Raw genomic sequence first — 24,494 nt, 5'->3', positions numbered from 1 at the left:
CTCTTGATTTGTTCATTTTAGCCACTCTGACTGGTGTGAGGTGGTATCTCAGTGTGGTTTTGATTTGTGTTTCCCTGATGATGAGTGATGTTGAGCATCGTTTCATGTGCCTGTAGGCCATCTGGATGTCCTCTTTGGAGAAGTGTCTGTTCATGTCTTCTGCCCATTTCTTCACTGGGTTATTTGTTTTGTGGGTGTGTGGCACGTTTTTTCTAATAATTACTTAAGATTCATTTCAGGTGGGGATCAAAACAAGTGCATTCTATAGATATTTGTTTAGTACCTTTTACTTATTTATTTTATCATTATTTTTAAATGCTTTATTTATTTTTGAGAGAGAGAAAGAGAGAGAGAGAGAGAGAGAGAGAGAGAGACAACATGAACAGCAGGGGAGGGTCAGAGAGAGAGGGAGACACAGAATCTGAGGATAGGCTCCAGGCTCTGAGCTAGCTGTCAGCACAGAGCCTAATGTGGGGCTCAAACCCACAAACCATGAGATCATGACCTGAGCTGAAGTCAGATGCTTAACAGACTGAGCCACCCAGGTGCCCCTCTTGAGTACCTCTTAAATACCAAGTTAAGCAGGATAGAGAGCTATAAAACCAAATCCCTTCAAGACATTAGAATAAAACTGGGTTTCATAACATAAATATGTGAAAAATACATAATTATTTAAAACATATTAACAAGGATTACAGGAATCACAGCAGGCATTTTACACATAATTAATTATTTCCTGTAAAATGTTTTAAGGAAAGATTAAAAAATTCTACAACTGCCTTCGGATACAGTTTTACATGGATATTAATGAGATCCTTTTATAATAACTGAATTCAGTATGATGGTAAAAGATAAATTGGCCCTTCTTTGAAGCTAATTGGCATTTATAGTGGTACTATATTTTTTAAATGTTATATTGGAGAATATAAGAACCATATACCATTGATGTATTTGTTAGAGTATCTCACAAGACAGATTTTATTATTGTATACACATATCATACATCTGTTTCCTTCTATGAAGTTGTTGTATGTATCCTCCCAATCTCTAGGAGACTGCAGTAATCCAAACTTGCATGCCTCTAGTAATGCTGAAGGTACTGAGATCTTCAGTAGTACATCTACTGAAAATTGGAAGCTATTCTAAACTTATTGAAAGCACACATTTGAGTCACTTTAGAAGGGCAATAGCCTTCCCAAGTATACATAACTGTATAGGATGATAGAAATAATGATGGGTCTCCTGGTCCAGGACTCTTGGTCTAGTTCAGGACCAAGGCTATTTCCATGGTAACAAGGAAGCACTTGTAAAGCAAACATAAAGAGGAGTCAGAAAAGTGACTGTGAGTAAAGCAGTCTGGTTCAGTCTGTAGAGCATGCATTCTTGATCTCGGGGTCATGAGTTCAAACCCCATATTATGTGTGGAGCCTACTTAAAAAAAGGGAAAGAAGTCTTGATTAGAGGTGGAGTGAGAGGGATCCTAGGTGTGCTAAAATCTCCTTCCTACCTGTTCTTATTTTTTTAGTAGAAAATGTTACAGTGATGTATTCTTTTGGCTGCAGACATTTTTTATACTTTATAAAGAACAAACCTTTAAACTTAAGTAATTTATTCCTTGTGATTGTGCTCATGGGTTCTGCTCCCTGAGAAGAAATCTGCATTTTGATTTTTTTTTTTAATTTTAGAGTTGAGTGTGGGGAAGTGTCAAGAAAGTTGAGAAGTTGGTGTCTGCTTACTACAAGGGTTGGATTTGGTATTTTGCCTCGTTCACAGTTTGGGTTAGGACATTTGTTATAAGGAAAGGATGTTCTTAAGTTTTTTGAGGTATATGAGTTGAAAATTATTACATTGTTCATAGAAGTTGCAACACTGTGCTTCTCTTTTATTAGATCTATTATTAAATCTTTTTCCCAGGGATGTATTATATAATAATCTTCCCAGGCCATAGCAATGAATAAGAATCACATAGATCCTGTCTAAACTTCATAGTACCTTTTTTTCCTTTGGAAACTTATTGTTTGAAAAGTTATATAAATGAGCATTAATTTTCTTCTACACCCCAGCCCCATATAAGATCCATTTCTCATTTTTCAATTTGTTCATTAAAAACCAGATGGAGTCTAAAAATGCCAGGCAATATACCTGACACCTTATGATATTGCTATCTAGTTTGAGTCCTACTTAAATCATTTTTCTTGCTTTTACAATGAATAATTCACTGGATCATACCCCATAAAAATGTACTCTGATTAATGAGAAAGTTGTTCTACTTTTAACATCTGATTCTATATGGGTACCTATACAATGGTACCTCTGTAAGACAATCTGACTTAAATGAATGAATGACAGACATTAATTAATTATAGACAAAACCCATTAGGCAATGCATGACTCTAAATGTAACTGGGTTTCATTCCTAGCATTTGATTGAAATGTTATTAAATATAATCTTAAGGGTCTACCTAAAGTGTTGAAAAATTTTTACTAAACTGTGAAATACTATAATAATAAAGCATGATCAATCTCATAGACAGATGTACTAAGAGCAGAGATTTGTAAATTAGAGATAATACATGAAATTACAAAAATCAGGGCTCTCTTTTAATGAATTAGATGCTGTTTCTGTTAGATAAATTTTCTCTCTTACATTCTGTCTATAATATAGCATTTAATTGGCCTATAAAAATAAGGACAAACCAAAGTACTAAAAATATACTTGTGGGGTTATTGCAGCTTGAATACTATTTCAGGGATCTTTTTGTGTGGTGTTGCCTTAGCTTAGTGGTAATCAAGTTAAAAAACAAACAAACAGGAAACTAAACTGAGTAAAAAGATACAAACAAATCTAAGTAAGGTCAATGGAACTTTGGGACCCTACTGGAATTATTTTCGGCCTGAAGTATTCAGAAATCTGTGAAATATCTGAATTTTAGAATATTTTATTTCTGTGGGTTATTTAAAACTATTTTGGCTTAAACAATTATGATAATAATGCTGATTTACCCATGTGAGATACCAAGTTTTTCTCCCTAAGCCCCTGCTAGTTCTGTGCTTGGGGTTGGGGGCCAGTTTAAGATAGAATTCTTCCGCAAAACTGTCCTATATTAACTTCATCCTACAAACATGTTCTCTTTTACTGAGCTCCTTTTGCTGTGTGGGCAAAATGTACACTATACCATTACTGTAACACATTCCGTGGTTGTGTTTGCCTTTCCAGTGATGATCTTTACTTCTGGAGTCAATGATGAGAATATGGTTTTACAGACAATGTTTTTCTACTACTTTTCAAAAAGAATGTTTTAGAAATAGTTCCCCTTATGTCCCCTAACATTAACCATCTTTGAAACCAGGCCGAAAAATAGAGTTAGCTCAAGATTCAAAGGTTTGGTTTATTGATTAAGCATAGCTGCTTTACAGCATGTAAAGAACTGAGTTCTAGTGCTGCTTTGTGTTCGGTAGATAAGATATATGGGCAGGTCATTTCAGCCTCGCTGAGCCTTAGTTTCTTGAGCTGTAAAATGGGGAGAGGAGTGACTGTCTCAGAGGGATACAGTGAAGGTCAAAACGGATGGTCAGGGCATAAAGTAATATCCTCAATGAATAGTAACAGTTTATTTTACAACTTTTGAAAGTTGGTAATTTATTGAAAAATAAAAATCAATTTCATAGAGCATTTTGAAAAATATTGGTGTATTTATTAATTAAAGACTTCTCACTCAAATTTGAGTTCCTATTTAGTGCATTGTATTCCAATTTTTGCTCATAGGTTAGTGCTTCGTTTTTTTAATTTTAGAAATTATTTTTGAAGTCTGTCAAGTAACAAACTTTTTGTATGCATTTAATTGAGGAATTAGGTTTTAAGCCTGTAAAATATTAACTCTGCTAATAAACTGAAAATAATAAGCAAATAAAATATTATTATAGTGCAAAGATTAAATCTTCTTAAAGGTTCTGCAAAGATATATATTGAACATAAAAATGATAAAAGAAGCTTAAGTGCACTTATAAATATGCAGAACTGTGGATTGCTGTTTTCCATACTGTTTACAATGCATTTAAGCACTCAATTGCAGGGTATTTGCTTAGGCAATACTATAATTTCTCTCATCAAAGAAAAATTAGCTTTATCCCCTTTTAAGAGTATTTCAGACTAATTTCAAATAATGATAAAATACATTTGGTCCATATCAATTATTTCAGCACTTCTAATATTCATTAGATTATTAAGGCAAATACAAATTATGTCAAGATAAATGGCCATTCAAATATAATAGTATTTTCTAATATTAATAGCAGCGTCTTATTTATGCACTTATAATGTGTGAGGCCTTTAATGTTTATTATCTTATTTAACTTCTCTAGTGACCTTGTGAAGCTAATAGCTATTATTATCCTAATTTTACAGACATGAAGCCTGGTCAGAGTTTCATAGAGGGAACTAATATGGGAAAGGACTTTTAACTTAAATTTTTTTTTGAAGTTTTGACTGCTCATAGGAGATTAAGGTTAAAGATTCAGAGACTGCTTGTTAGGCAGATAGTAAGGAAACAGGAACTAAAATCAGTTGTTGGGTACTGTAGACAGGTGCCAAGGTGGCAGTAAAAGATAGAGGATGTAAAAATGGGAGGTAGGATTTAGACTGGACTTAGTGGAGAGATTGGGTAGAGTTTATATATTTATCTTTTTAGTGTTTCATTTATTTTTGAGAGCAAGAGAGACAGTGTGAGCAGGGGAGGGTCAGAGAGAGAGGAAGACACAGAATTTGAAGACAGGCTCCAGACACTGAGCTAGCTGTCAGCACAGAGCCTGACGCGGGGCTTGAACCCACAAACTGTGAGCTTATGAGTGAGCCTAAGTTGGACACTTAACCAGCCAAGCCACCCAGGTGCCCATAAAATATTTAAAAATTAAAAAAAAAAAAAAGATTATGGCCTGAGCTGAAGCCGGATGCTCAACTGACTAAGCCACCCAGGTGCCCAGGGTAGAGTTTAGGTAAGGGAGAAGACAAAAGGAGAAAAGAAGCAAAGGCAGGGAAGGTTAAGTGGGGCAGAATGCTTGCAAGTGGGAGTGCAAATAGATGGGGACATTGAGTAGGAGGTCTTCTTGGTGAGGAGAATAATGAAGACAGATAAAGCTAGAGAGTCTTTTTTTAATGTTTTAATTTAATTTATTTTATTTTATTTTAATTTAATTTAATTTATTGTCAAGTTCACTAACATACAGTGTAGCTTTGGATTCAGGAGTAGTGTCTCATGATTTCATCACTTACCATAATTACCCAGTGCTCATCCCAACAAGTGCCCTTCTCAATGCTCATTACCATTTTCCCTACCCTCCCAACCCCCATCCCCATCAGTTCTCATTTTTTTCTCTGTATTTAAGAGTCTCTTATGGTTTGTCTCCCTCTGCATGTTTTAGTTTTCCTTCCCTTCCCGGTGGTCAAGCTGGAGAATTATAATTGCCCCATTGATGGGGATGAGTTTACACTTTGTCCTTTAGGCAAAGGGAAACTTTGGAGAAAGCAAGTATAGGAGTAACTTGGTGAAGCAGTTTTGTGGGATAATTAATCTGAATGTGAAAGGCTGGGGTGCAGGGGAACAGGAGAAGTGTTAGAAGGAGATATCTATGTCCAATTAGGAAATTACAGCAGTAGTCCAAGGAACACTTGGCTACAGTGTAGAGTACATGGTGAAAATATTAATTGGCCTGATTTCCTTTCTCTAATCATCATGCATGTAAATGTCACACATTCATGTGTAGTTGTGTGGAAGTCTGATATGTTAATCATGTGTAACTGTGTGTAACTCTTCCATAGATTTAAGCCTATGAACACCTGGAAAGTAAGAACCAAGTTTGTTTATCTCTGTGGCGTAACTTAATATTATTCATTGATGGGAGAAATGAAAATATTACAACATGTTAAGCAATATCAGTAGGGAAACAAAGGCGGTTGTTCATTCATGGTGAAGTTACTGTGGGTGTCTTTAACAGGCATGCGGTGGCTGCATCATATCAGTTGGGGGTCAGATTCCAAACAACCTGGCGGTCCCTCTATACAAGAACGGTGTCAAGATCATGGGCACGAGCCCTCTGCAGATTGACAGAGCAGAGGATCGCTCCGTCTTCTCAGCTGTCTTGGATGAGCTGAAGGTGGCTCAGGCACCCTGGAAAGCTGTTAACACTTTGGTAAGGAGAGAAACACGTGTGTGTTTTAATGCTCACTTTTGAAGAGTTGTAGCTTGAATGTTAACTACTGTAGATGTTAACTGCAGGGCAGAGAGCCGCCAATGTGCTTAGCGACTTTACTTTAAAGTTGGTATATTTCCATGATTGCGGTTAAATGCTGGTTACAAATTGGTAGGAGGATTCTCATTAAGATTCAGACAATGAAAGACTTTCAAACTATTTTTGAACTAGATTTGATATATAGAATTAGAGACTAGGAATTTTATATATTGCGAATGTCCAATTTGCATTTTAATGGTGTCTTTTGAGAGAAAGAATAAAAAGAGTTGTGTTACCACTTGTTCTAAAGATATCTTCCTGCAGAGCTATTGCGTCTTTTAAACCATTCGTGCATTTTGTTGTTGTCATTTCTATCAATCAGAATGAGGCAGTGGAATTCGCGAAGTCTGTGGGCTACCCCTGCTTGCTGAGACCTTCCTATGTATTGAGGTAACACATTTTTTTTCTCCCAAAGTAATGATTTAAAACTCAGAAGATAGAGAACTACATGCTGTATGCCAATAGCACTTGGCTTTGAATGTGTGCAATTTGTAAATCCATCCACAATCCCCAAACCAACATGGCCAGACGGAAGACCTATGCACTGTCCTTCAGTTGACTGCGTTTGCCCCACCGGGTGGCAGTGAGAGTCTCTCGTCCTTCATCTTAGAAACAGGACTTAGGGCATCTCCTTGCTCAACTGAGGGAGGAAGAGTTTTACATTAGAGAAGAGAACAATTAAGAAAAAAAAACCTAAAAAGCAAAACCAAACCAAAACAAACCTGGGCTCTCTGTCTCCAATATCTGTTTTCTAGTTTGCAGAAACAGCAGCTTATCTGTCGTCAGCCCCTCCCAATGGTGCCTCTGGTCTGAACTTTTGAATTTTTGAGAGCACCCTTTTTAATAGATAAATTGTAATGGTGAGGGACATGGACAGTGAGGATCTTTTATATTAGACTTTGAAACGAAGTTCTATCATCAAAGGAGAAGTTGTGAATTATCACTTCCTCTCTTCAAATGTTACCACATGTAAGCAACGACTTCACTGAACCAGAGATAATAAGAGAAATACAATTTGCTGTGCACCATCTGAAAGTGTAAATGGAATCTGAGATGGGATCCTTTAAAATAATGAAAAATTTGAAATGAGGTGGAAAACTTTCCTTTTTATTTAAATGGCATTTTGTGTAAATCAGTCAAGTAGTACTTCTTTGAGGGATTAATGTAAGTTAGTTTAAATGACACCCAGACACTTAAGGGAGGGCTGGAGAAAACAGCTCTGACTTTGTCATCTCCACAATCTATCTCTTTGTTCTAGTTTCCTATACTGTGAATTATCAATGTTAGTGCCTTAGACTTCCGGTCTTGAATAGACATTGAAAGCTCTTTATGCAAAAATTTGTAATAGAGTAGAAAAGGTAAAGAAAATGCTACTTTTTAAAAAGAAGTGGAAAGTAGTGTTTTTCTTCCTTATTTTTTCCCCTTCTCTTATTCCTCTTTCTTTCCTCCCTTCCCATCTCACTTTGAAAATATTAAAATTCGGGGCACCTGGGTGGCTCAGCCGGTTAAAGTTCCGACTTCAGCTCAGGTCATGATTTCCCAGCCCATGAGTTTGAGCCCCATGTTGGGCTCTATGCTGACAGCTCAGAACCTGGAGCCTGCTTCAGACCCTCTCTCTCTCTCTCTCTCTTTCTCTCTCTCTCTCTCTGTCTCTCCTTCTCTCTCTCTCCCCCCCCCCCCAGGACTCTGTTTCTCTCTCAAAAAATAAATAAACATTAAAAAATAAAAAAAGAAAATATCAAAATTCAGCATAAATTGATATCAGCATTCTTTCTCAAGAATGACAATAGTGAGAATCTCAATAGTGAGAAGGACACAGTTGAATACCTTTCAGTCAGGTACCGTACATTATATTTGCAAATGTTACTAAAACATTTTATTCTTTTATAACCTGGTTGGTGGTAGAATGACATGCTTTGACAGCAGACCTGCGGGTAAGATCAGCCATTAGCAATGAGCTCGGAAGAAACAGGGTTAGAATTGCTAGATTCTGAGATGAATGTTCTTAATGTTTATGAATCTCCTGGAGGCAGCAGAGTGAAAACACAGAATCAGAAAGGACAAACATTGGGTTACTGCCATCTCTAGAGCTGTGTGGTTCTCTTTGGACATTATCACAGCTTTCACCCCCAATTTGGGTGACTCTTGTTGATTATTCTGATGATTAAATCCAGTAAAGTCTCAATTTTGGAAGAAAAAAAAAAGAAAACAGCAAGTTCTTAGTCCAGAATGGACCCAGAGGTTGCCTGCAACAGTTCTGAGGAGCAATCAATACCAGCATGCTTTACTTCCAAAGTGATGAAAGAAACTAACTTGTCCTCCTCTCCTTTCCAGTGGGTCAGCCATGAATGTAGTATTCTCTGAAGATGAGATGAAAAAATTCCTAGAGGAGGCCACTAGAGTCTCACAGGTAGTGTCTGATTTCCTTCTAGTGACTTTTATTTCTATTAGTTGCTACCTTATACCTTATTTCATATGTTTTTCTTTCCACACTATGTTAGGCTGGTTTTACTTTTTATTTCCTACCCAGTGGTCTCCTATATATGGAAACAAGAAAACTCAAATGCATTTAACTGTATTTAGATCCTTAGGGTTAGTGAAAGAAGAAGACCAGTGATATTTGATTACAATATTTATATGGTTTTAGACTCCAGGAGTGAGTCTTGATAAATGTTCTTGACTGTTTGTAAGTTAGATTCTGGTCAATTTATCCCTAGAGTGCCCTGCCTCAAGGACTGGCCAACCAAGCTCATTATTTATCAGTGAAAGCTTTCCTGATTTTTAATTTTCACACTTGGAGAAACTTTGCCTTAGTCAACCTTACAATTTTTTTTAATTTTTAAAATGTTTATTTATTTATTTTGAGAGCATGAGTAGGGGAGGGGCAGAGAGAGAGAGGGAGAGAGACAACCCCAAGCAGTATCCCAGCATGGAGCCCAACACAAGGCTCTATCCCACGAACTGTGAGATCATGGCCTGAGCTGATATCAAGAGTCAGATCCTCAACCAACTGAGCTACCCAGGTGCCCCAACACTGCAATTTTAATAGTAAACCCTTTTGCTCACCTATTGATATTTTTTCATTTTGGTACATTCCATTTGCCAGTAATAAAAATGTTTATAATTTTGTCATGATTTAACCAACTTCCTCCATTGCTCTTCAGCTTTTATTTTCTCCCTTGGCATTACCTCGGTATGATTCATTTAAGATTTACCCAGTAGGGTTATTGATCTACAGGCCTTGTACTGTAAAGGATGAAAGTAATGCTTTCCTTTTAAAAGCTTTCAAAGCTTGTTGGTTTTCTTAAAAAAAGAAAGAGAGAGAGAGCATGCACACAACTCATAGAGAAGAGTTTGATGTTTGGCAAGTAGAATTTGGAGGAAGCTGAAGAGTAAAGTCTGAAGCATTTCAAAGAGGAAGGGAGAGCATGGACTTTTCTGCTCATGAAGCCAGATCTCCTTTCTGTATGGTGGTTGTTCCCCAAGGACATTGGAACAGTAAAGAAAGTAGCTAAGGATAAAGGGTGAGAAAGACAAAGAGAAAAAAAGAAAACCAAATAGATTTTGATTCAGTGTGAAAGTTGATAGCTTAAGAGAGAATCTCCACTGGGCCAGTTTTCATTAATGTGCTTCAGAGCAAGACACTTTTTCTCTGTCTGTCTTCCTGCAAGGGTCCAGGCAAATTCCCCTTTTGAGGAACCAGTTCGAGCCAGCTGGTCTCATGTGAGTGATGAGACAGGTGTCCCCCCATTTCTGCCTGGAACACTGGATCTTATAGGACCTCTATTCATAGAATATTTTTAAACAATGTATTTTGCTGCTAGCATATTGATGGAACACACACTGGACCAAAGTTTTATAATGGAGATGTCCTGACTGAGTGCATTCTGGTTCAAGGATTCCCATCAAACTACAGCAGAATCTGGAATACTCACTTCAGTGAACCTAGAATAAAACCAGTTCCTATTAATCTTTCTTCTATTTATGTATTCATTCATGTTTACCACCTGCTATATAATGGCATTGTTCTCAGTATCGGGACTACATTCATACAAAGAGAGATACAGTCTTCTCTCACAGGAGACTCTCTTTACTAGAGACATCAGACTTCAAATAATTACAACTAAATATCATAAGCATTGCAATACAAAAATACAAGATACTGAGGAAGAGTAAATGTGTTGGGGTCCATCCCTAATAAAGGGCTTTTTAAAAATTAATTTAAAATGGTTGAGTTAGAATCAACTGGATGAAAAGTTTACATTGTGGGTGTGAACTGGAAGAAAGTACAGTAAGGCAAAGATTCAAAGCTGAGAAAGAGCTTGGGGTTTCCAGGAACTGTTAAGTGTGGCTAGGGCACCAAACATGATGGAGGAGTAGATGAAGGTGTGGAGAGAAGGGGGGGTGCATGCGGGGAAGAGAGGCAAGGAGACAGGTGACAGCTGGGTCTGATAAGCAAACAAGTGGTGAGCTTGCTGGTTCCTAGAGCAAAGAGGAGAGGAGATACCTGAGCCCCGGAGCACTTCAGTAACCTCTTCATTTAGTCTGGAAAAAGCAAGCAGTTGTCCAGGTGTGGAGGCCTTCACTGCACTGTCATGGAAGAGCCGAGAATGGGGAGAACTTTGAGCATGCGAAGGGTCCAAAACAGTTGAGAATGGAAGGACATTTTAAGATTAATAAAGTGAAATGTTGTAAATGCTGCACATTAGAAATGGTTTAGGGCATGTCAATTTCAAGTAATGGATGCCACTTTTGACCTAACAAAACCTCAACCAAAAAATGAGATTCTCCTTCTAAGTTCTTTCCAGTCCCCTGGAGAGAACTGATTAAGGACACTGCAGTGCTTGGAAAAGATGAGTGTAGGAGAGAGAAAGAACTTGAACCAAATATATATATATATATATAAAACATATAAATATATATATTAAGTAGAAAGATATTCATAACCCTGAAAACGAAAAGGAAACCCCCATTGGACCCTCTCCTTAGCCACCTCTTTTCTCTCACTCACTTAAAAGTCTGTATTTGAAATTTCAGCACTCGCGTTAAATTCACGTTAAATTCACGTTAAATTGAAGAAAGACCATCTGCCTCACTGAAGACACAGAATGACCTTGTTCTTACCAAATTGGCTAATGAGTTTGTGTAATATGTTTGCCATTAATATTTTTGCAAATATTACAATTTTTACTTAACACTATACACATGATGTCAGCTAAAGGTTCTGTCCTGTTTTCCTTGGTGACAGGAACACCCAGTGGTGCTGACAAAGTTTATCGAGGGGGCCCGGGAAGTAGAAATGGATGCTGTTGGCAAAGACGGAAGAGTAAGTGCTTGATCCTTACACCCTCGATTTCTGCCTTCCTATCAAGTTTTGTTTTGTTTTGTTTTTTTCCTTAGTGATTTTTACACAACACAGATTAGAGGTCATGATTTCTACTGAACATGCCTCTAATAACAGTGGACAAGCTGCTCAGTCCAACAAAATTTTCAAATTCACTGACAATTTAGTTGATGTGTCATGGGAATCGTATAGCCTGTATTTTAAACTATTAGAATTCCTCTTTGATGATATTCAAAATTAATTATCATCATGTACTCATCATTCTTCTTGATAGATGTTTCTCTCTCATTTTCTTTTGTCTGTGGATTTCCTTTTATGTTTCAACAAGTATTATAAAAACATCCAATACTTTGCTTTCTGAAGTTCCTAATTGAATCCCTCATTTTTCTCCTCTCTTGATTTCCCAGCCTCCACCTTTTTATTGCATTAATAAAGACAAAACTCAACAGAGTGGGGTGGATAAGGGATAATAACATAAAATTAGTTTACCAAATCACATCTTGTATTGCTAACACGATGAATGCCTCCAACTTCAGGGAAAAATGAAGATGTGAAGAACACTTTCCTTTAGTTTGCCTGGTGTACTAATAAGGCACTTATGATTTATCCTGAAATACAGGAAGTTACGTTTTAGGGAGTCCATGTGATTTTATTTGCTTTAATGAAAAATAAAAAGTTTTCCTTCATTTTTCTACTTTGTAGATACTTCAAAACACTATTGAAAATGTTAAATCTTCTTTTTGGCTTTTTTGTCTTCTAGATTAGCAGCTCAACACATATACACATATATAAAACATATGCTGATATATATATATATACACACACACACACATATATACAGTAATGATGACTTCATACCGCAGAATCATACAGTCCTGAGTTTAAGTACCCTTCTCCTTCTTCACAGCATTGCCAGAAAATGGTCACCTGTTTTCTGCTTAATACCTTTGGTTACACAGAGCACAGAAAGTTGTCAGGTTGAAAGATGTCATATATATATGGACATCTCATGTTTCCCTTCTTTTGAAATGAAGTCTGCTTCCCTATAATTCCTTTGTTACTGACCTTCTGGCCTACAGAGTTGTAGAGCATATGGTTACTCTTTCTCCCTTTCAACATTTTAAGTATTTAATATATAGGTATAATGTAAGAGGGATGTAATCATACCAGAGTCAAAGTGGCCTGTCTTTAGACTGGCCTAGAGACGTTTGTGTTTTTTTCAAATATTGTGCTGGTAAAGTAATGCTGGTCTGTTGGTCTGATTTGGCTCCAATTTGCTAAGATATGCGCTTAACCTAAGCTTCACTCAGACATCAACCATTGCTTATCAGCCTGGACTCCTTCTTTTGGAAGTGTTCCAGGTTATTCACATACGTTTTGAAGAGTCACTCGGATATGGACATAGTACTTCAGCTATATTATGATTTTTTCAGAGATCAGTGGGAGTATTGTCTCCCCATTTCTAGATACTATAAAAAAAACCAAATGCTTACTATGCACTAAATATAATTTCAAATACTGAATATGTGTTTGTTCTTATCCTTACAAACATTCTGTGAGAGATACCATTGTTAGCACTGTCTTATCAGAAACCAAGGCTACAAGATAAAGTACCTTGCCCAGGTCACAGGGCTTGTAAGTGATGGCAGGAGCCTCAAATGTTACTCTGCTTTAAGTCATTTATAATTCTGATAAACAAATCATGTCTGTAATTTATTTGTCTTTTACAGTTACCCAATTATTCTCCCCCACAGTTAGCTTTATCATTTCCCAAAGATACACATACTATTAACATTCAGGTTATGGTGACTGAGACCATAAACTTTGGAATGTGTCAGATAAGGGTTGAAAATCCTGAGTCGGCCATACAGTAGTCACATGCACTTGGGTTTTTTCTTCTTGTATTGTCTTAGTTTCCTTACCCTAAGAGAATACAAGAATAATTTCCTGTTGCTTCCCTTCTTTCTCAAATTTCAATTTTTTAATATTTATTTATTTTTGAGAGAGAGAGAGAGAGACAGAGACAGAGACAGAGAGACAGAGTGCAAGCAGGGGAGAGAGAGAGGGAGAGACAGAATCTGAAGCAGGCTCCAGGCTCTGAGCCGGCAGCCCAGAGCCTGATGTGGGGCTTGATCTCACAAACTGTGAGATCATGACCTTAGCCTAAGTCAGATGCTTAACCAATCGAGCCACACAGGTTCTCCTCTCCAATTTCAATTTAAAAATCTTAATCTTTAGATCTGCAGCCTTATTCCTGGTCCACCTGTTATAGCACCCAACTAGTCACCTCTCCCATCTTTTCCAATATCTAAAACCAAACCTGGAAGGAAAAGATTAAGATCCTTCCAGTGCCTCCCTAATGATTCAGTTTCCTATTTCTTCTTAAACACCAACATGAGTCAGTTAAGTTGTCCTCTTTTCCTATTCTAGTCAAAGGAGGAGGGAGGGCAGCTCAGCCACTCTCACTGCCCTGGGGGCAGTCCGCCACTGCTCAGGGAGGCAGCCAAGTCTGCGGGTACAGCCCCTTCATACTCCTCTCATGAAGGACTGAGTGAAGGAACGAGTGAATGCTCCAGGCCTCTGTTACAATGGTGGGGGTGGGCAGGGGGGAGGGGAGTGGTGAGGCAGGAGCTTCACTGAAATAGGTGTCTGACGACTCTTTCTGAACTCATCTTTTGGCCAGGTTATCTCCCATGCCATTTCGGAACACGTGGAAGACGCAGGTGTCCACTCGGGAGATGCCACTCTGATGCTGCCCACACAAAGCATCAGCCAAGGAGCCATTGAAAAGGTCATCACCTATAAAGAAAAGTGCAAGGGGAAAAAACAAAGATTAAAAAAAATGTTTTTAAATAGGGGGCAATGTAAGACATGCCCCAGGTGAAATGTAATTATGAGGGGAACTTTCTTGCTCTGAAGAGCACCCTCTGAGTACTCTGCAAAGGTACCTTCCAGCTCTGGTTGGATAGAGGGATTTGCACATGTGACATACAGAATCTCCCTGCAAGGAGACATCATGTCTTTCTGACCATAATACCTACCCTTGCAGAGTCCAGAGTAAGAGAAAAGTACATCAAAGAAATCTCTCTGGTCTCTTTGCAGTGCCTGGCAATTTCAGGTCCTGCTCTTCTCAGCGGGTAGGTCAGGAGATTAATAGACAGTTTGGACCGCAGTTTCTGGTACGGAAGCACCCAGACTGAAAGAATTCCATTTAACCCTCAAAGTAAAGCCAGATTAAATAACGGTGGGTAGATAGAGACCTTGGGCAGAAAGATAATTTTGTAAAATTATTTATTCTCTTCCTGGCTAATCTGTTATGAATACTTGGTACATGTTATTCTTTTGTTGAAAGATGCCTACTAGTGGCTTCTGTTATTATTATTGCCATTATTACTGTTACAGTTAATAGTGAAAAAGTAGCTTTGCTTAAAGAGAAATTAAAGAAATCTAAATTTAAGGTGCTGTAACTTTTTCATTATGTTTTCTAACTAAGGTATGCTCTTTATGGCTATTATCATTGTCTTTTTGATCCAGGTGAAGGATGCTACCCGAAAGATTGCAAAGGCCTTTGCCATCTCTGGTCCATTCAACGTCCAGTTTCTTGTCAAAGGAAATGATGTCTTGGTAAGAAACGCCAAGGTGCTTGAGAGGACACCATTGCTGTGTCGGCTTACGTTGGTCTGTGTCCCTCTGGTAATCTCTGTGAGCCTGATTACAGAGCGCCTGAGACCGCTGCTGCTATGTGTGTCTGAGTGTGGCTTGTTGCACAACCTCTAATGCCTGCCTTGTTCGTGGACACAGGCCCTTGGTGGCGCTGATGTGTTGGTCACAGTTATATAAAGCACTCTGACACCCACTGGGAAAGATCACTGTCTGCCATCACAGTGTCATATAGATGGACACTGGGAGTGTCATAAAGTAATCTGAATATGTAGAATGGTCATAAATTACATGCACTGAAGTTTTAGATCCTGCTTACCAGAAATAGATAAATCAACAAGATGAGTTTTAATTAATTTAGTCTATTCAATGTAACCCATAAGTAACCGATATTGGTTCAGCATCCACTATGTGAAGGCGTACGGTGGTAATAACTATGTGTAAGCCACAGTCTCCACTCCCAAAGATAGGCAGTGCGGTAAGGACTGGGAAGAAGATGTGCTTATAGATAACTGTAACATAAGTTAGAGTACAACTGCTGGACAGAGTGTGCAAATACACGGTATTGGAGTCCTAGAGCAGAGAGAGCATGTCAGCTGGCCTCGTGTGTGCGTGTGCGTGTGTGCGTGTGCGTGCGTGCATGCACATGCACAAGTATGTGCCTAAGCATGTGTCTGAGAGTCATATCCCTGACATGGGGTGGATTTCAAGGGAGATTTTGCATTTTAAGCTGGATCTTGAAGAATGGCTGGAATTTTGACAAGTAAAGGAAGGTATAGAGGACATCACGCATAGACCATCTAAGAGAAAATATGGCATATTTTAGAAGATAGTGAGTAGTTCAGTTTAGCAAAATTATTTTTCTAGGGAAATAATGGAAGGCAAACTTAGAAAGTAAAATTGGGATCAGGGAAATGGCATAAGATAACACAGAGAGGTATATATGGAAGCAAGCGAATAGAGGGCCTTCAAGGACTAGACTTTAATTTGATGGCCAGTAGACACCCAATGAAGGCTTTTTGGTACCGATGTGGCATTATCTGTGCTCTACATTGAAATCTATCAGCAGTGTGTGGGGATGAAATTGTGGAAAGTGGATGGAAGAAAGTCAGAATTCAAAGATACTGACTAAAAAGAAAATGGTTAGCAAAAGTTCAAGCAGTGGGAAGAGAAGGAAGAGGTCAGCAAAACAAGAGCTGGGTCCCAGTGAAAGAAAGCCAGAACCCAAGTGGCAGGGAGATATTAATCTATTGCGATTGGCTCTCAATATCCTCCTCTGTTTTTGAATTTTGTTGTCTCTTCAGGTGATTGAGTGTAACCTGAGAGCTTCTCGATCCTTCCCCTTTGTTTCCAAAACACTGGGGGTAGACTTCATTGACGTGGCCACCAAGGTGATGATTGGAGAGAACATTGACGAGAAACCTCTTCCAACATTGGACCATCCCATAATTCCTGCTGACTATGTTGCAATTAAGGTAACATTAAACAAAATCTATTAGTCACTTTTTTAAATTTCAAGGAAATTAAAGGAACAATTTTTAATCAAAAATAATTTCAAGGGGTGCCTGGCTTGCTTAGACAGTAGAACACGCAATTCTTGATCTGCAGGTCTTGAGTTCAAGCCCGATGCTGGATGTAGAGTTTACTTAAAAAATTTTTTAATAAAGTAAAAAAAGATCTTTATACTTTGAGAAACTTCTAACTAAAGGATTTACAGTGACTAGGGATTTACAATATTTCCTTTGAATAAAATGATGCAGTTGTACCATAGGCAACATTGTATGAACTTTTATCCACTTCAAAAATTTAAAAAATCATTTAGAATTGCATAACTTCAAAACGAACTAGCTGAGTGAATTATAAATGATATGAATGTGTCCCATATGTGATGTTGTCAGTTTAGTTGGTAAACAGAAATTCTGGACATATTTTGTTAGGACAAGGCTTGAATTGTGCCCTTTGGGAACTACACCAAGACTTCAGGAATGGATCTTGGGAAAGTGTAACCCTGTGGTGGTAGTTAAATTCTAACTACCTTGGCCACCCTGTGTAATTCCTATTTTTTTCAGTAGCACAATGTTTCTGCTTGAAAAGTTGAAATAGCAGCTGGTATTCATGGTGGTGCTGTGTAGGTAATGAAATTGATGGCACCTTTATGAAGATTGGCCAGGAGAATTTAAGATTTGTTTACTAATTTCCAATATATATGTATATTCCTAATAATACCTTAATAATAAATCCATTGTGCTCCTCTAGGGGCATCAGTATGACCATGCACAAAGTATTTATTTATCTATTTTATTTTTAATTTTTTTCAAGAGAGTGCACATGTGCATGTGCACAAGCCAGGGAGGGACAGGGGAAATGAGGGGGGGGGAGAGAGAGAGAGAGAGAGATAGAGAGAGATAGAGAGAATTCCATCTCAGGGCTCAATCCTTTACATCCTGAGGATCATGACCAACACAAAATCAAGAATCAAATACTTAACCAACTGAGCCACCCAGGTGCCCCAATGCACAGAGTATTTATAATTATGACCTTTAACTATAAGCTTAAGCATGAAGATTAGTGTTATATAAATATATTTGAATATTTTAGAAAAAGCATATAATGAAATTAATATATATTATGTGATATATTTTTGTGATATTTACATATTTTGGATGCTTTCAAAAAAATTGCCATTCCTATATGTGACCTCAACCATAATTGTGTTATAGCTTGAGACTGCACCTTCTGACTTTTACAGTGGAAGCTTTAAGCTGAAACTATAAATTAAAAATAGTATTGATCTTACTCAACTTAATAATTTAGGATGCCTTGGATTTTATAGTGCATTATTGTATTGAGTAAGGGTGGCACTTTGTTCCTGGAGACTAACGACACAACATAAATTGTTAAAGCTTACAGTGGGAATTATACATAAGTAAAAATATATAGTATTATACATAGGTACAAATACATGGAATATTTTTGCTTGTTTGAGAGCAATAAGTAGATGGTCCTGAAAAACGTTTTTTCACTATAAATTCTATATATAAATTTGAAATTCATGTTTCTTTATTCATAGATACAGAAATATACATACAATCATACACATCTGTGTATAAAATAATTTCCAGCCAAAAAATGGTATTGATGGATAGATATGCAGTTTTGAAAATGCTATTGTAAAGAAATGCATTTGAAATTGGAAATCATCCAGTTTACAGCTTTCCTAATTAGTAGATATATAGTATATATGTTGGACTTTTAAAAAGATTTTTAGTGTTTATTTATTTTTGAGAGGAAGAGAGAAAGAGAGAGAGAGAGAAAGAGAGAGAGTGCGTACAAGTACTGGAGGGGCAGAGAGAGGGAGACACAGAATCTGAAGCAGGCTCCAGGCTCTGAGCTGTCAGCACAGAGCCCGACATGGGGCTTGAACTGACGAACTGTGAGATCATGACCTGAGCTGAAGTTGGACACTTAACCAACTGAGCCACCCAGGTGCCCTGTCTGAATCTTGACTTCTTAAAACAGAATTTATTATTTATAGTCACTCTTCACGTAGGGCTACTGAGGTGGGTGGATGTCAACAGATGAGGGTACAGAGAAGCTGGAATGCAGAAATATATAATAACTCGACTAAGAATCATCTAGGGAAATGACCCTGAGTTAGAACTCTCAGGAGAACGTCGAAGGATGCCAGAGTCAAAGGAAAAATAGTCCAGACTAGACAAATGGATTTATTCAAGGAACAAGAATTGGGCTCTTAGTGAATTGCACTGATAAAATAAATGAAAAGGAAACACTCCTATCTATGTTCTAGTTCATATGAGAGTTCTGGGCCAAAGTGGTTCCGAAGCAGAATGTTCTTCAAAGCCTTTTAAGAGGTGTCAACAACAGTTGCATGTCTTAGAAGTCAGCTTACAGACAGACATTTCTGGCATGGTTGCTTGTTGCAAGTTCAAATGATCTGAAAAAGAAGAGGAATGTTTCAAAGGCCTACTAAGAAAAAAATGTGTTTGAACTCTGTGTTTGGGGAAACGAATGCCCCGTAGACTTTGTCTGAAATCACTCCAGTAAGAATATGTGTAGCCAGATTAGGAACACTGGCCTAGACTGCTCACAGGGGCCCTATTTACAGAAGTAATTTGTGATTATTTAACCCAAGTTTTTGGCCAGGAGCTCAAGAAATTCTTGGAACAGAGTTTTAAAGCTATTTTTCAAGTCGGATGCTTGGACCAAAGAAAGTTTTTATGTGTCTACCATAGCCTAAATGGATCCTGTGAGAGATGGTTCACTAAGTATATTTATCCTCTCTTATTCTTTTTATATCTTTCTCTCACATAGTTTTCCTTCCCGTTGTTTCTCACAGGCTCCAATGTTTTCCTGGCCCCGGTTGAGGGATGCTGACCCCATTCTGCGATGTGAGATGGCTTCCACTGGGGAGGTAACTAGTTAATGATCCATGAGCACTTTCGTTAATCTACTTGGAAATCTATGGTCTTACGATCTGAATATAATACAGTAAGTAAGCTCTTAAGAAGTCAGAAGGACACAAACTTCTGTTATCAGAGTAAGTCTGAAAGGGCTTAAGAATTTTCAACTAAAGAAAAATCTTATATTTTTATAGACCGGTGTTTAAATTTTCACTTATATTTAACTTGTGAATACAATACACATGTTCCTAATTCATTTCCACATTGGAGCACAGCTTCCAAATATTTCTTTAGATGTCTAAGCAAATATCCTGGGTCTTTCTGTTTTATTTTAAGGTCTCTGTGTAATAATTCTTCCTACCCCCAATCCCCTCATCCGCTTGCTACTCCGACATTAGATTGTTAGATTTTTACTAGTAACATGCAGAATGATCATACAGCATTAGAAAGATCTAACACTGTGGAATCTGTAAATAAATGCAAAAATCCTAGAATAAGCAACTCTAACCTCCTGGGGATTATCTAAAACCTATAATGGGATTGGCCACTGGATGTCCCTCTTCACTTGTTTTGGGACTCTAGTCAGCCGAAGGTTTCTTTAAGAATGTGAACTGTGTTTCTCGTAGAGAGCTGTCAGATTCTAGAAAGTTCCCTACATGTCAGTGTCAGGACATTTTATGAATCACCTCGCCCATGACAGACTTACTAGCTACAACCTTCAGATTCTCATCAGTGCACATCAGAGTGGCAACATCAGACTGTGAGGCGTCATTGTCTCTTTGCTATTAAGGAACACCTGAAAGGAGAAAAAATATTTAATTACAATAAGAACGTGATGTTTTATATGGTTGCCTGGTTACAAGCAGCATCTGTGCTGAGAAGGCAAATGAGACAGGATGGCAGGCAGTGAGGAATAAATGGCTATCTTGTTTGTATTTGGGTTGGCGATTACCTTCTTTTAGCTCCTTTGCTGCTGCTTTTAATTTAATAGGTGAGAAAACCTAACTTAAGATGACCAGCCTGTTACATTTCTCGGCCTCTTAAGGAAATACTCTTCAGGTTCATCTTGATCCCATGGTCACTCAGTAGCAGGGCTGTTTTTGGTGGATCCAGAGTTCAGATCAGAGAGATCTGTTTCTCTGTGCACTGTTTTCTTTAGTGCGGTAAACTTGTTTTCAGTGCCTATGTGCATTCTGCCTCTAGACATACATTGTTGGAGTTGTTGAAATATGAAGATATGAAAGAATTAGAAGCTCAGCTCACCTTTGTTGCATCTGTTTCAGAAGTATAGAGATCACTGCTCCATGGTTAGGGTCGTACTTCCAAGTGTCACTGAGTGTGATGTTACAAGGTCTATTTCATAACTGAAATCAGAATAATAATTCTAGCTTAATGAAATCTCAGTTATGCTTCCAAGAGACACTTTCAGTATACACATGGCTTGTTGTGGGATTGAATAAACCTTTAGCTCTTGATCTGGCTAAGGGGTGTTTTATTTTCTCAGTGTCAAGGTAAAGATGGTAGTCCTAAGCTTGACTTGAATATGTGACTACTTATGAGGTTTGGGATTTTTTTTGTAGAAAATTCCTGAAACCTTTTCTGTGTTGTTGTATCTGCTTTTATGATGCAATTGCCTAGTCCTATCGTAGAATTTGGGTTTTGTTAACTGAGGTTGACATTACGTAATCTAGTTGGCCATTAATTGACCAAAGAAAATGTTCACTGTTGAGTGAAAAGCAGCATGTACTGGTGGTTGGCTGAAGGTCATCGTTGTGACAACATCCTTTTCACAGTAAGGGAGTCATTTGCTTAAAGAATGAATTTAGCCATCATCAGTGTTATTTACAGTAATGGTGGTTCTGTACCTGTGCCAAATGATGATATGCATGGCAGAATCTACTTCCATCATGCTCAAATATACCACTTGCTCTATAGTTATGGTGGCCATTTGACTCGTAGCTATATTGTAGCACAATTACCCTGCACTAAACCTCTGTATATCCTAACACTGTATGTTAGTTTGGAATTGTTTTGTTTTGTTTTATTTTACATATGACTGTGCTATTCAGAACCAGTAGCAGGGTATTTTCATTCATTTTATGAAAATGATTTTTAAAAAAGGTCCTTTGAGACGTTCATGCCTTTATTGAATTTCTCAGAAACCTCTCTCATAAGCTGTACAAAATGACTACTAACCAATTGATCAGGAGTTGTGCATTTGTGCTACTGACCCGTGAATTCATGCAATGTGGCATAGCATACATAACATATACCGTTATTTAAACATTAAGTCATACTGACATTTGGTAACTCACCACATTACGGACCAGAAGCTGTGATTTGTATCCAGATAACTCACAGGAGAACCCAGTGATGTTGCTCCATGGAGTGTTGTTGGATAGAGAAAGAATTGCTTATTCATTCATTATGCTTAATTAAAACCATAAGATACATCTGTCCCAGCCAGCCTTTTAATCCTGGGATTCAGCCTGCATGGTCTTTGGGCAACTCAATAAAATCTAGCAAAGGAGTCTATGAATAAAGTGCTTTCCATTTGCATCTCTTTTTTTTTCTTTTCTTTCTTTCTTTCTTTTTTTTTTTTTTTGGTAAGGGTTGTTGACTAGTATTTGGCTTCTTTTTATGTTATTCTTTAATTTATTCTAAACAGGTGGCCTGCTTTGGTGAAGGCATTCACACAGCTTTCCTAAAGGCAATGCTTTCCACAGGCTTTAAGATCCCCCAGAAAGGCATCCTGATTGGAATCCAGGTAAGTGGTGTAGGGTTGTGTGCATGCCCCTGGACACATGCCAGGAGTGGCTGTGTCAAGGACCTTACTTGTGGTATAAAAGAGGGGAGATTTGTTTTAAGTTCCACTAAAGAAAACAGCAACTAATAGAAAAATTGGACATTTGTTCTCTTTATGTTCCCTGAGTTTTGCCTTTTCCCACTGCAGCAGTCAATACAAGTAAGTGCATAAATAAAAAGAACAGAAAGAAAAAGTCTAGTGAAAAGGATATTTGTTCTGGAAAGGATTTAGGATGCCCTAAATAGGAATCTCTTCTATTCCTTGGTTTTATCTTTTGTAGATGTTCTGCACTTTGTTCTTCCTCCTTATCCCCTGAACGAATGCTTTCCATAAAGTTGGGTCTCACCTCATCTTTGTCTCTCTCCTGTCTCTGTCTTTTGACTTTACCCTTTGCCAACTCATGTCCGTGTTGCCCACTACTCTATCCATAACTGTCACCTTTAAATCCTTACCCTCAGTCATCCCATATTTCTAAAAATCTCCTGTATTGTTGGACCTCTGTCTGGATGTCTCAAACCCAGTACTTCCCAAGCTGAAGCTATATGATCCCTTCCCAACCTCTGTCCCTTTCTTCCTTACATTAATTCATTCACATTTTGATTTATACTATAGATCTACAACTTATGAAGGGGTTATAGCTCAGTAAATGCATCACAAGTTGAAAATATCATGGATTTACTATACCTATGCTACTGAACATCATAGCTTAGGGCAGCCTACCTTGAAGCGTGCTCAGAACGCTTTACGTCAGCCTGTGGTGGGGCAGAATCATCGAACACAGAAGTTATTTGTAATGAACGGTTAAATATCTTGTGTAATTTACTGAATACTGAAAGTGAAAAGCAGAATGGTTGTAAGTGTATTGGCTGTTTACGCTCTCGGCCGTATGGCTGACTGGAATCTGCTGTTGCCCTACATCACAAAAGATCAGCTGACTGTACAGTGCTATACTGGAAAAGATCAAAATTCAAAATTCGAAGTGTGGTTTCTACTGAATGAATGTGTATGGCTTTCACTTGATTTGAAGTTGAATTTTCTTAAGTCGAGGACTGTCTATAAATGTCAAAGATCCAAAGCTGAAGCAGACGCGGGTGTTATTTGAGGGTTTTTCTCAGTCTGAAACCCCACAACGAATTGAAAGTTACTGAAGAGGAGTAACGTAATGGGCTTATGAGGCAGCAGAACCCACAATATTCTCAGGAGGCTCTTGAAATATTATTATTTGGTAAAATCTTCTAAGTCAAAGCAAGGTGAAATAATATGAGAGTATCTTTATATAATGAAAAGGGCATTATTAGTTTATTATTGCAAATCAAATGGAAATCTTCGGGCAAGATGGTAGCTAGGAAACTTCTATTCCTCCTTGGAATAATTATTTTAAGGGTCTGTACTATTCTGTTTATAAATTTCCTGAAAAATCCTAAATGCTTCCCACCTAGTCATTCACTTACATTTGAGATTAGCAATTCTTGGATCCTATAAAAACCATAGATGGTCAGGGATGCCTGGGTGGCTCAGTTGTTTAAGTGTCCTACTTCGGCTCAGGGCATCATCTCACAGTTTGTGGGTTTGAGCCCTGCGTCGGGCTCTGTGCTGACCGCTAGCTCAGAGCCTGGAGCCTGCTTTGGATTCTGTGTCTCCCTCTCTCTCTGACCCTCCCCTGCTCGTGCTGTCTCTCTCTGTTTTTCAAAAATAAATTAAAAAAAAAAACATTAATAAAAATTTAAAAAACCAATAGATGGTCTTACATATGACCCCTACTGCACTTTTAATAAGCTCAAACCCTGCATGGTTACATCAAAGTCAATAAAAAATATAATGAGAGCAGTTCCAGGTATTCTCAAGTCAGTGGGTGATTATTATAGATATCATCTCACTAGGGTGTCTTAATATCAGTAAATTAGACTCTGGAGACTTGATGGGTCGTGGCTTTGGAGAAGTTTCTGCAAAGAGCAACTTGGAATTTTGCTTCATAAAG

General features: G+C 37.9%; 1 protein-coding gene across 1 annotated transcript in view; it reads left to right on the top strand.

The window, feature by feature from the left end:
• The window catches only part of CPS1 (carbamoyl-phosphate synthase 1), a 122,904-nt gene that overhangs the window by 88,052 nt on the left and 10,358 nt on the right, over positions 1 to 24,494 (top strand). Inside the window, exons 26-34 of the mRNA XM_029932930.1 lie at positions 5,992 to 6,186; positions 6,608 to 6,675; positions 8,620 to 8,695; positions 11,534 to 11,611; positions 14,313 to 14,420; positions 15,164 to 15,253; positions 16,594 to 16,764; positions 19,647 to 19,721; positions 22,379 to 22,477. Coding sequence (XP_029788790.1) covers positions 5,992 to 6,186; positions 6,608 to 6,675; positions 8,620 to 8,695; positions 11,534 to 11,611; positions 14,313 to 14,420; positions 15,164 to 15,253; positions 16,594 to 16,764; positions 19,647 to 19,721; positions 22,379 to 22,477 — 960 coding nt within the window. The remainder of the gene's footprint in view (positions 1 to 5,991; positions 6,187 to 6,607; positions 6,676 to 8,619; positions 8,696 to 11,533; positions 11,612 to 14,312; positions 14,421 to 15,163; positions 15,254 to 16,593; positions 16,765 to 19,646; positions 19,722 to 22,378; positions 22,478 to 24,494) is intronic.

The sequence above is a fragment of the Suricata suricatta genome, chromosome 3 (genome assembly GCF_006229205.1).
Source record: "Suricata suricatta isolate VVHF042 chromosome 3, meerkat_22Aug2017_6uvM2_HiC, whole genome shotgun sequence".
NCBI classification, from domain to species: Eukaryota; Metazoa; Chordata; class Mammalia; order Carnivora; family Herpestidae; genus Suricata; species Suricata suricatta.
The sequence above is the reverse complement of the archived record's forward strand: the minus strand, read 5'-3'. Positions and strand labels throughout refer to the sequence as shown.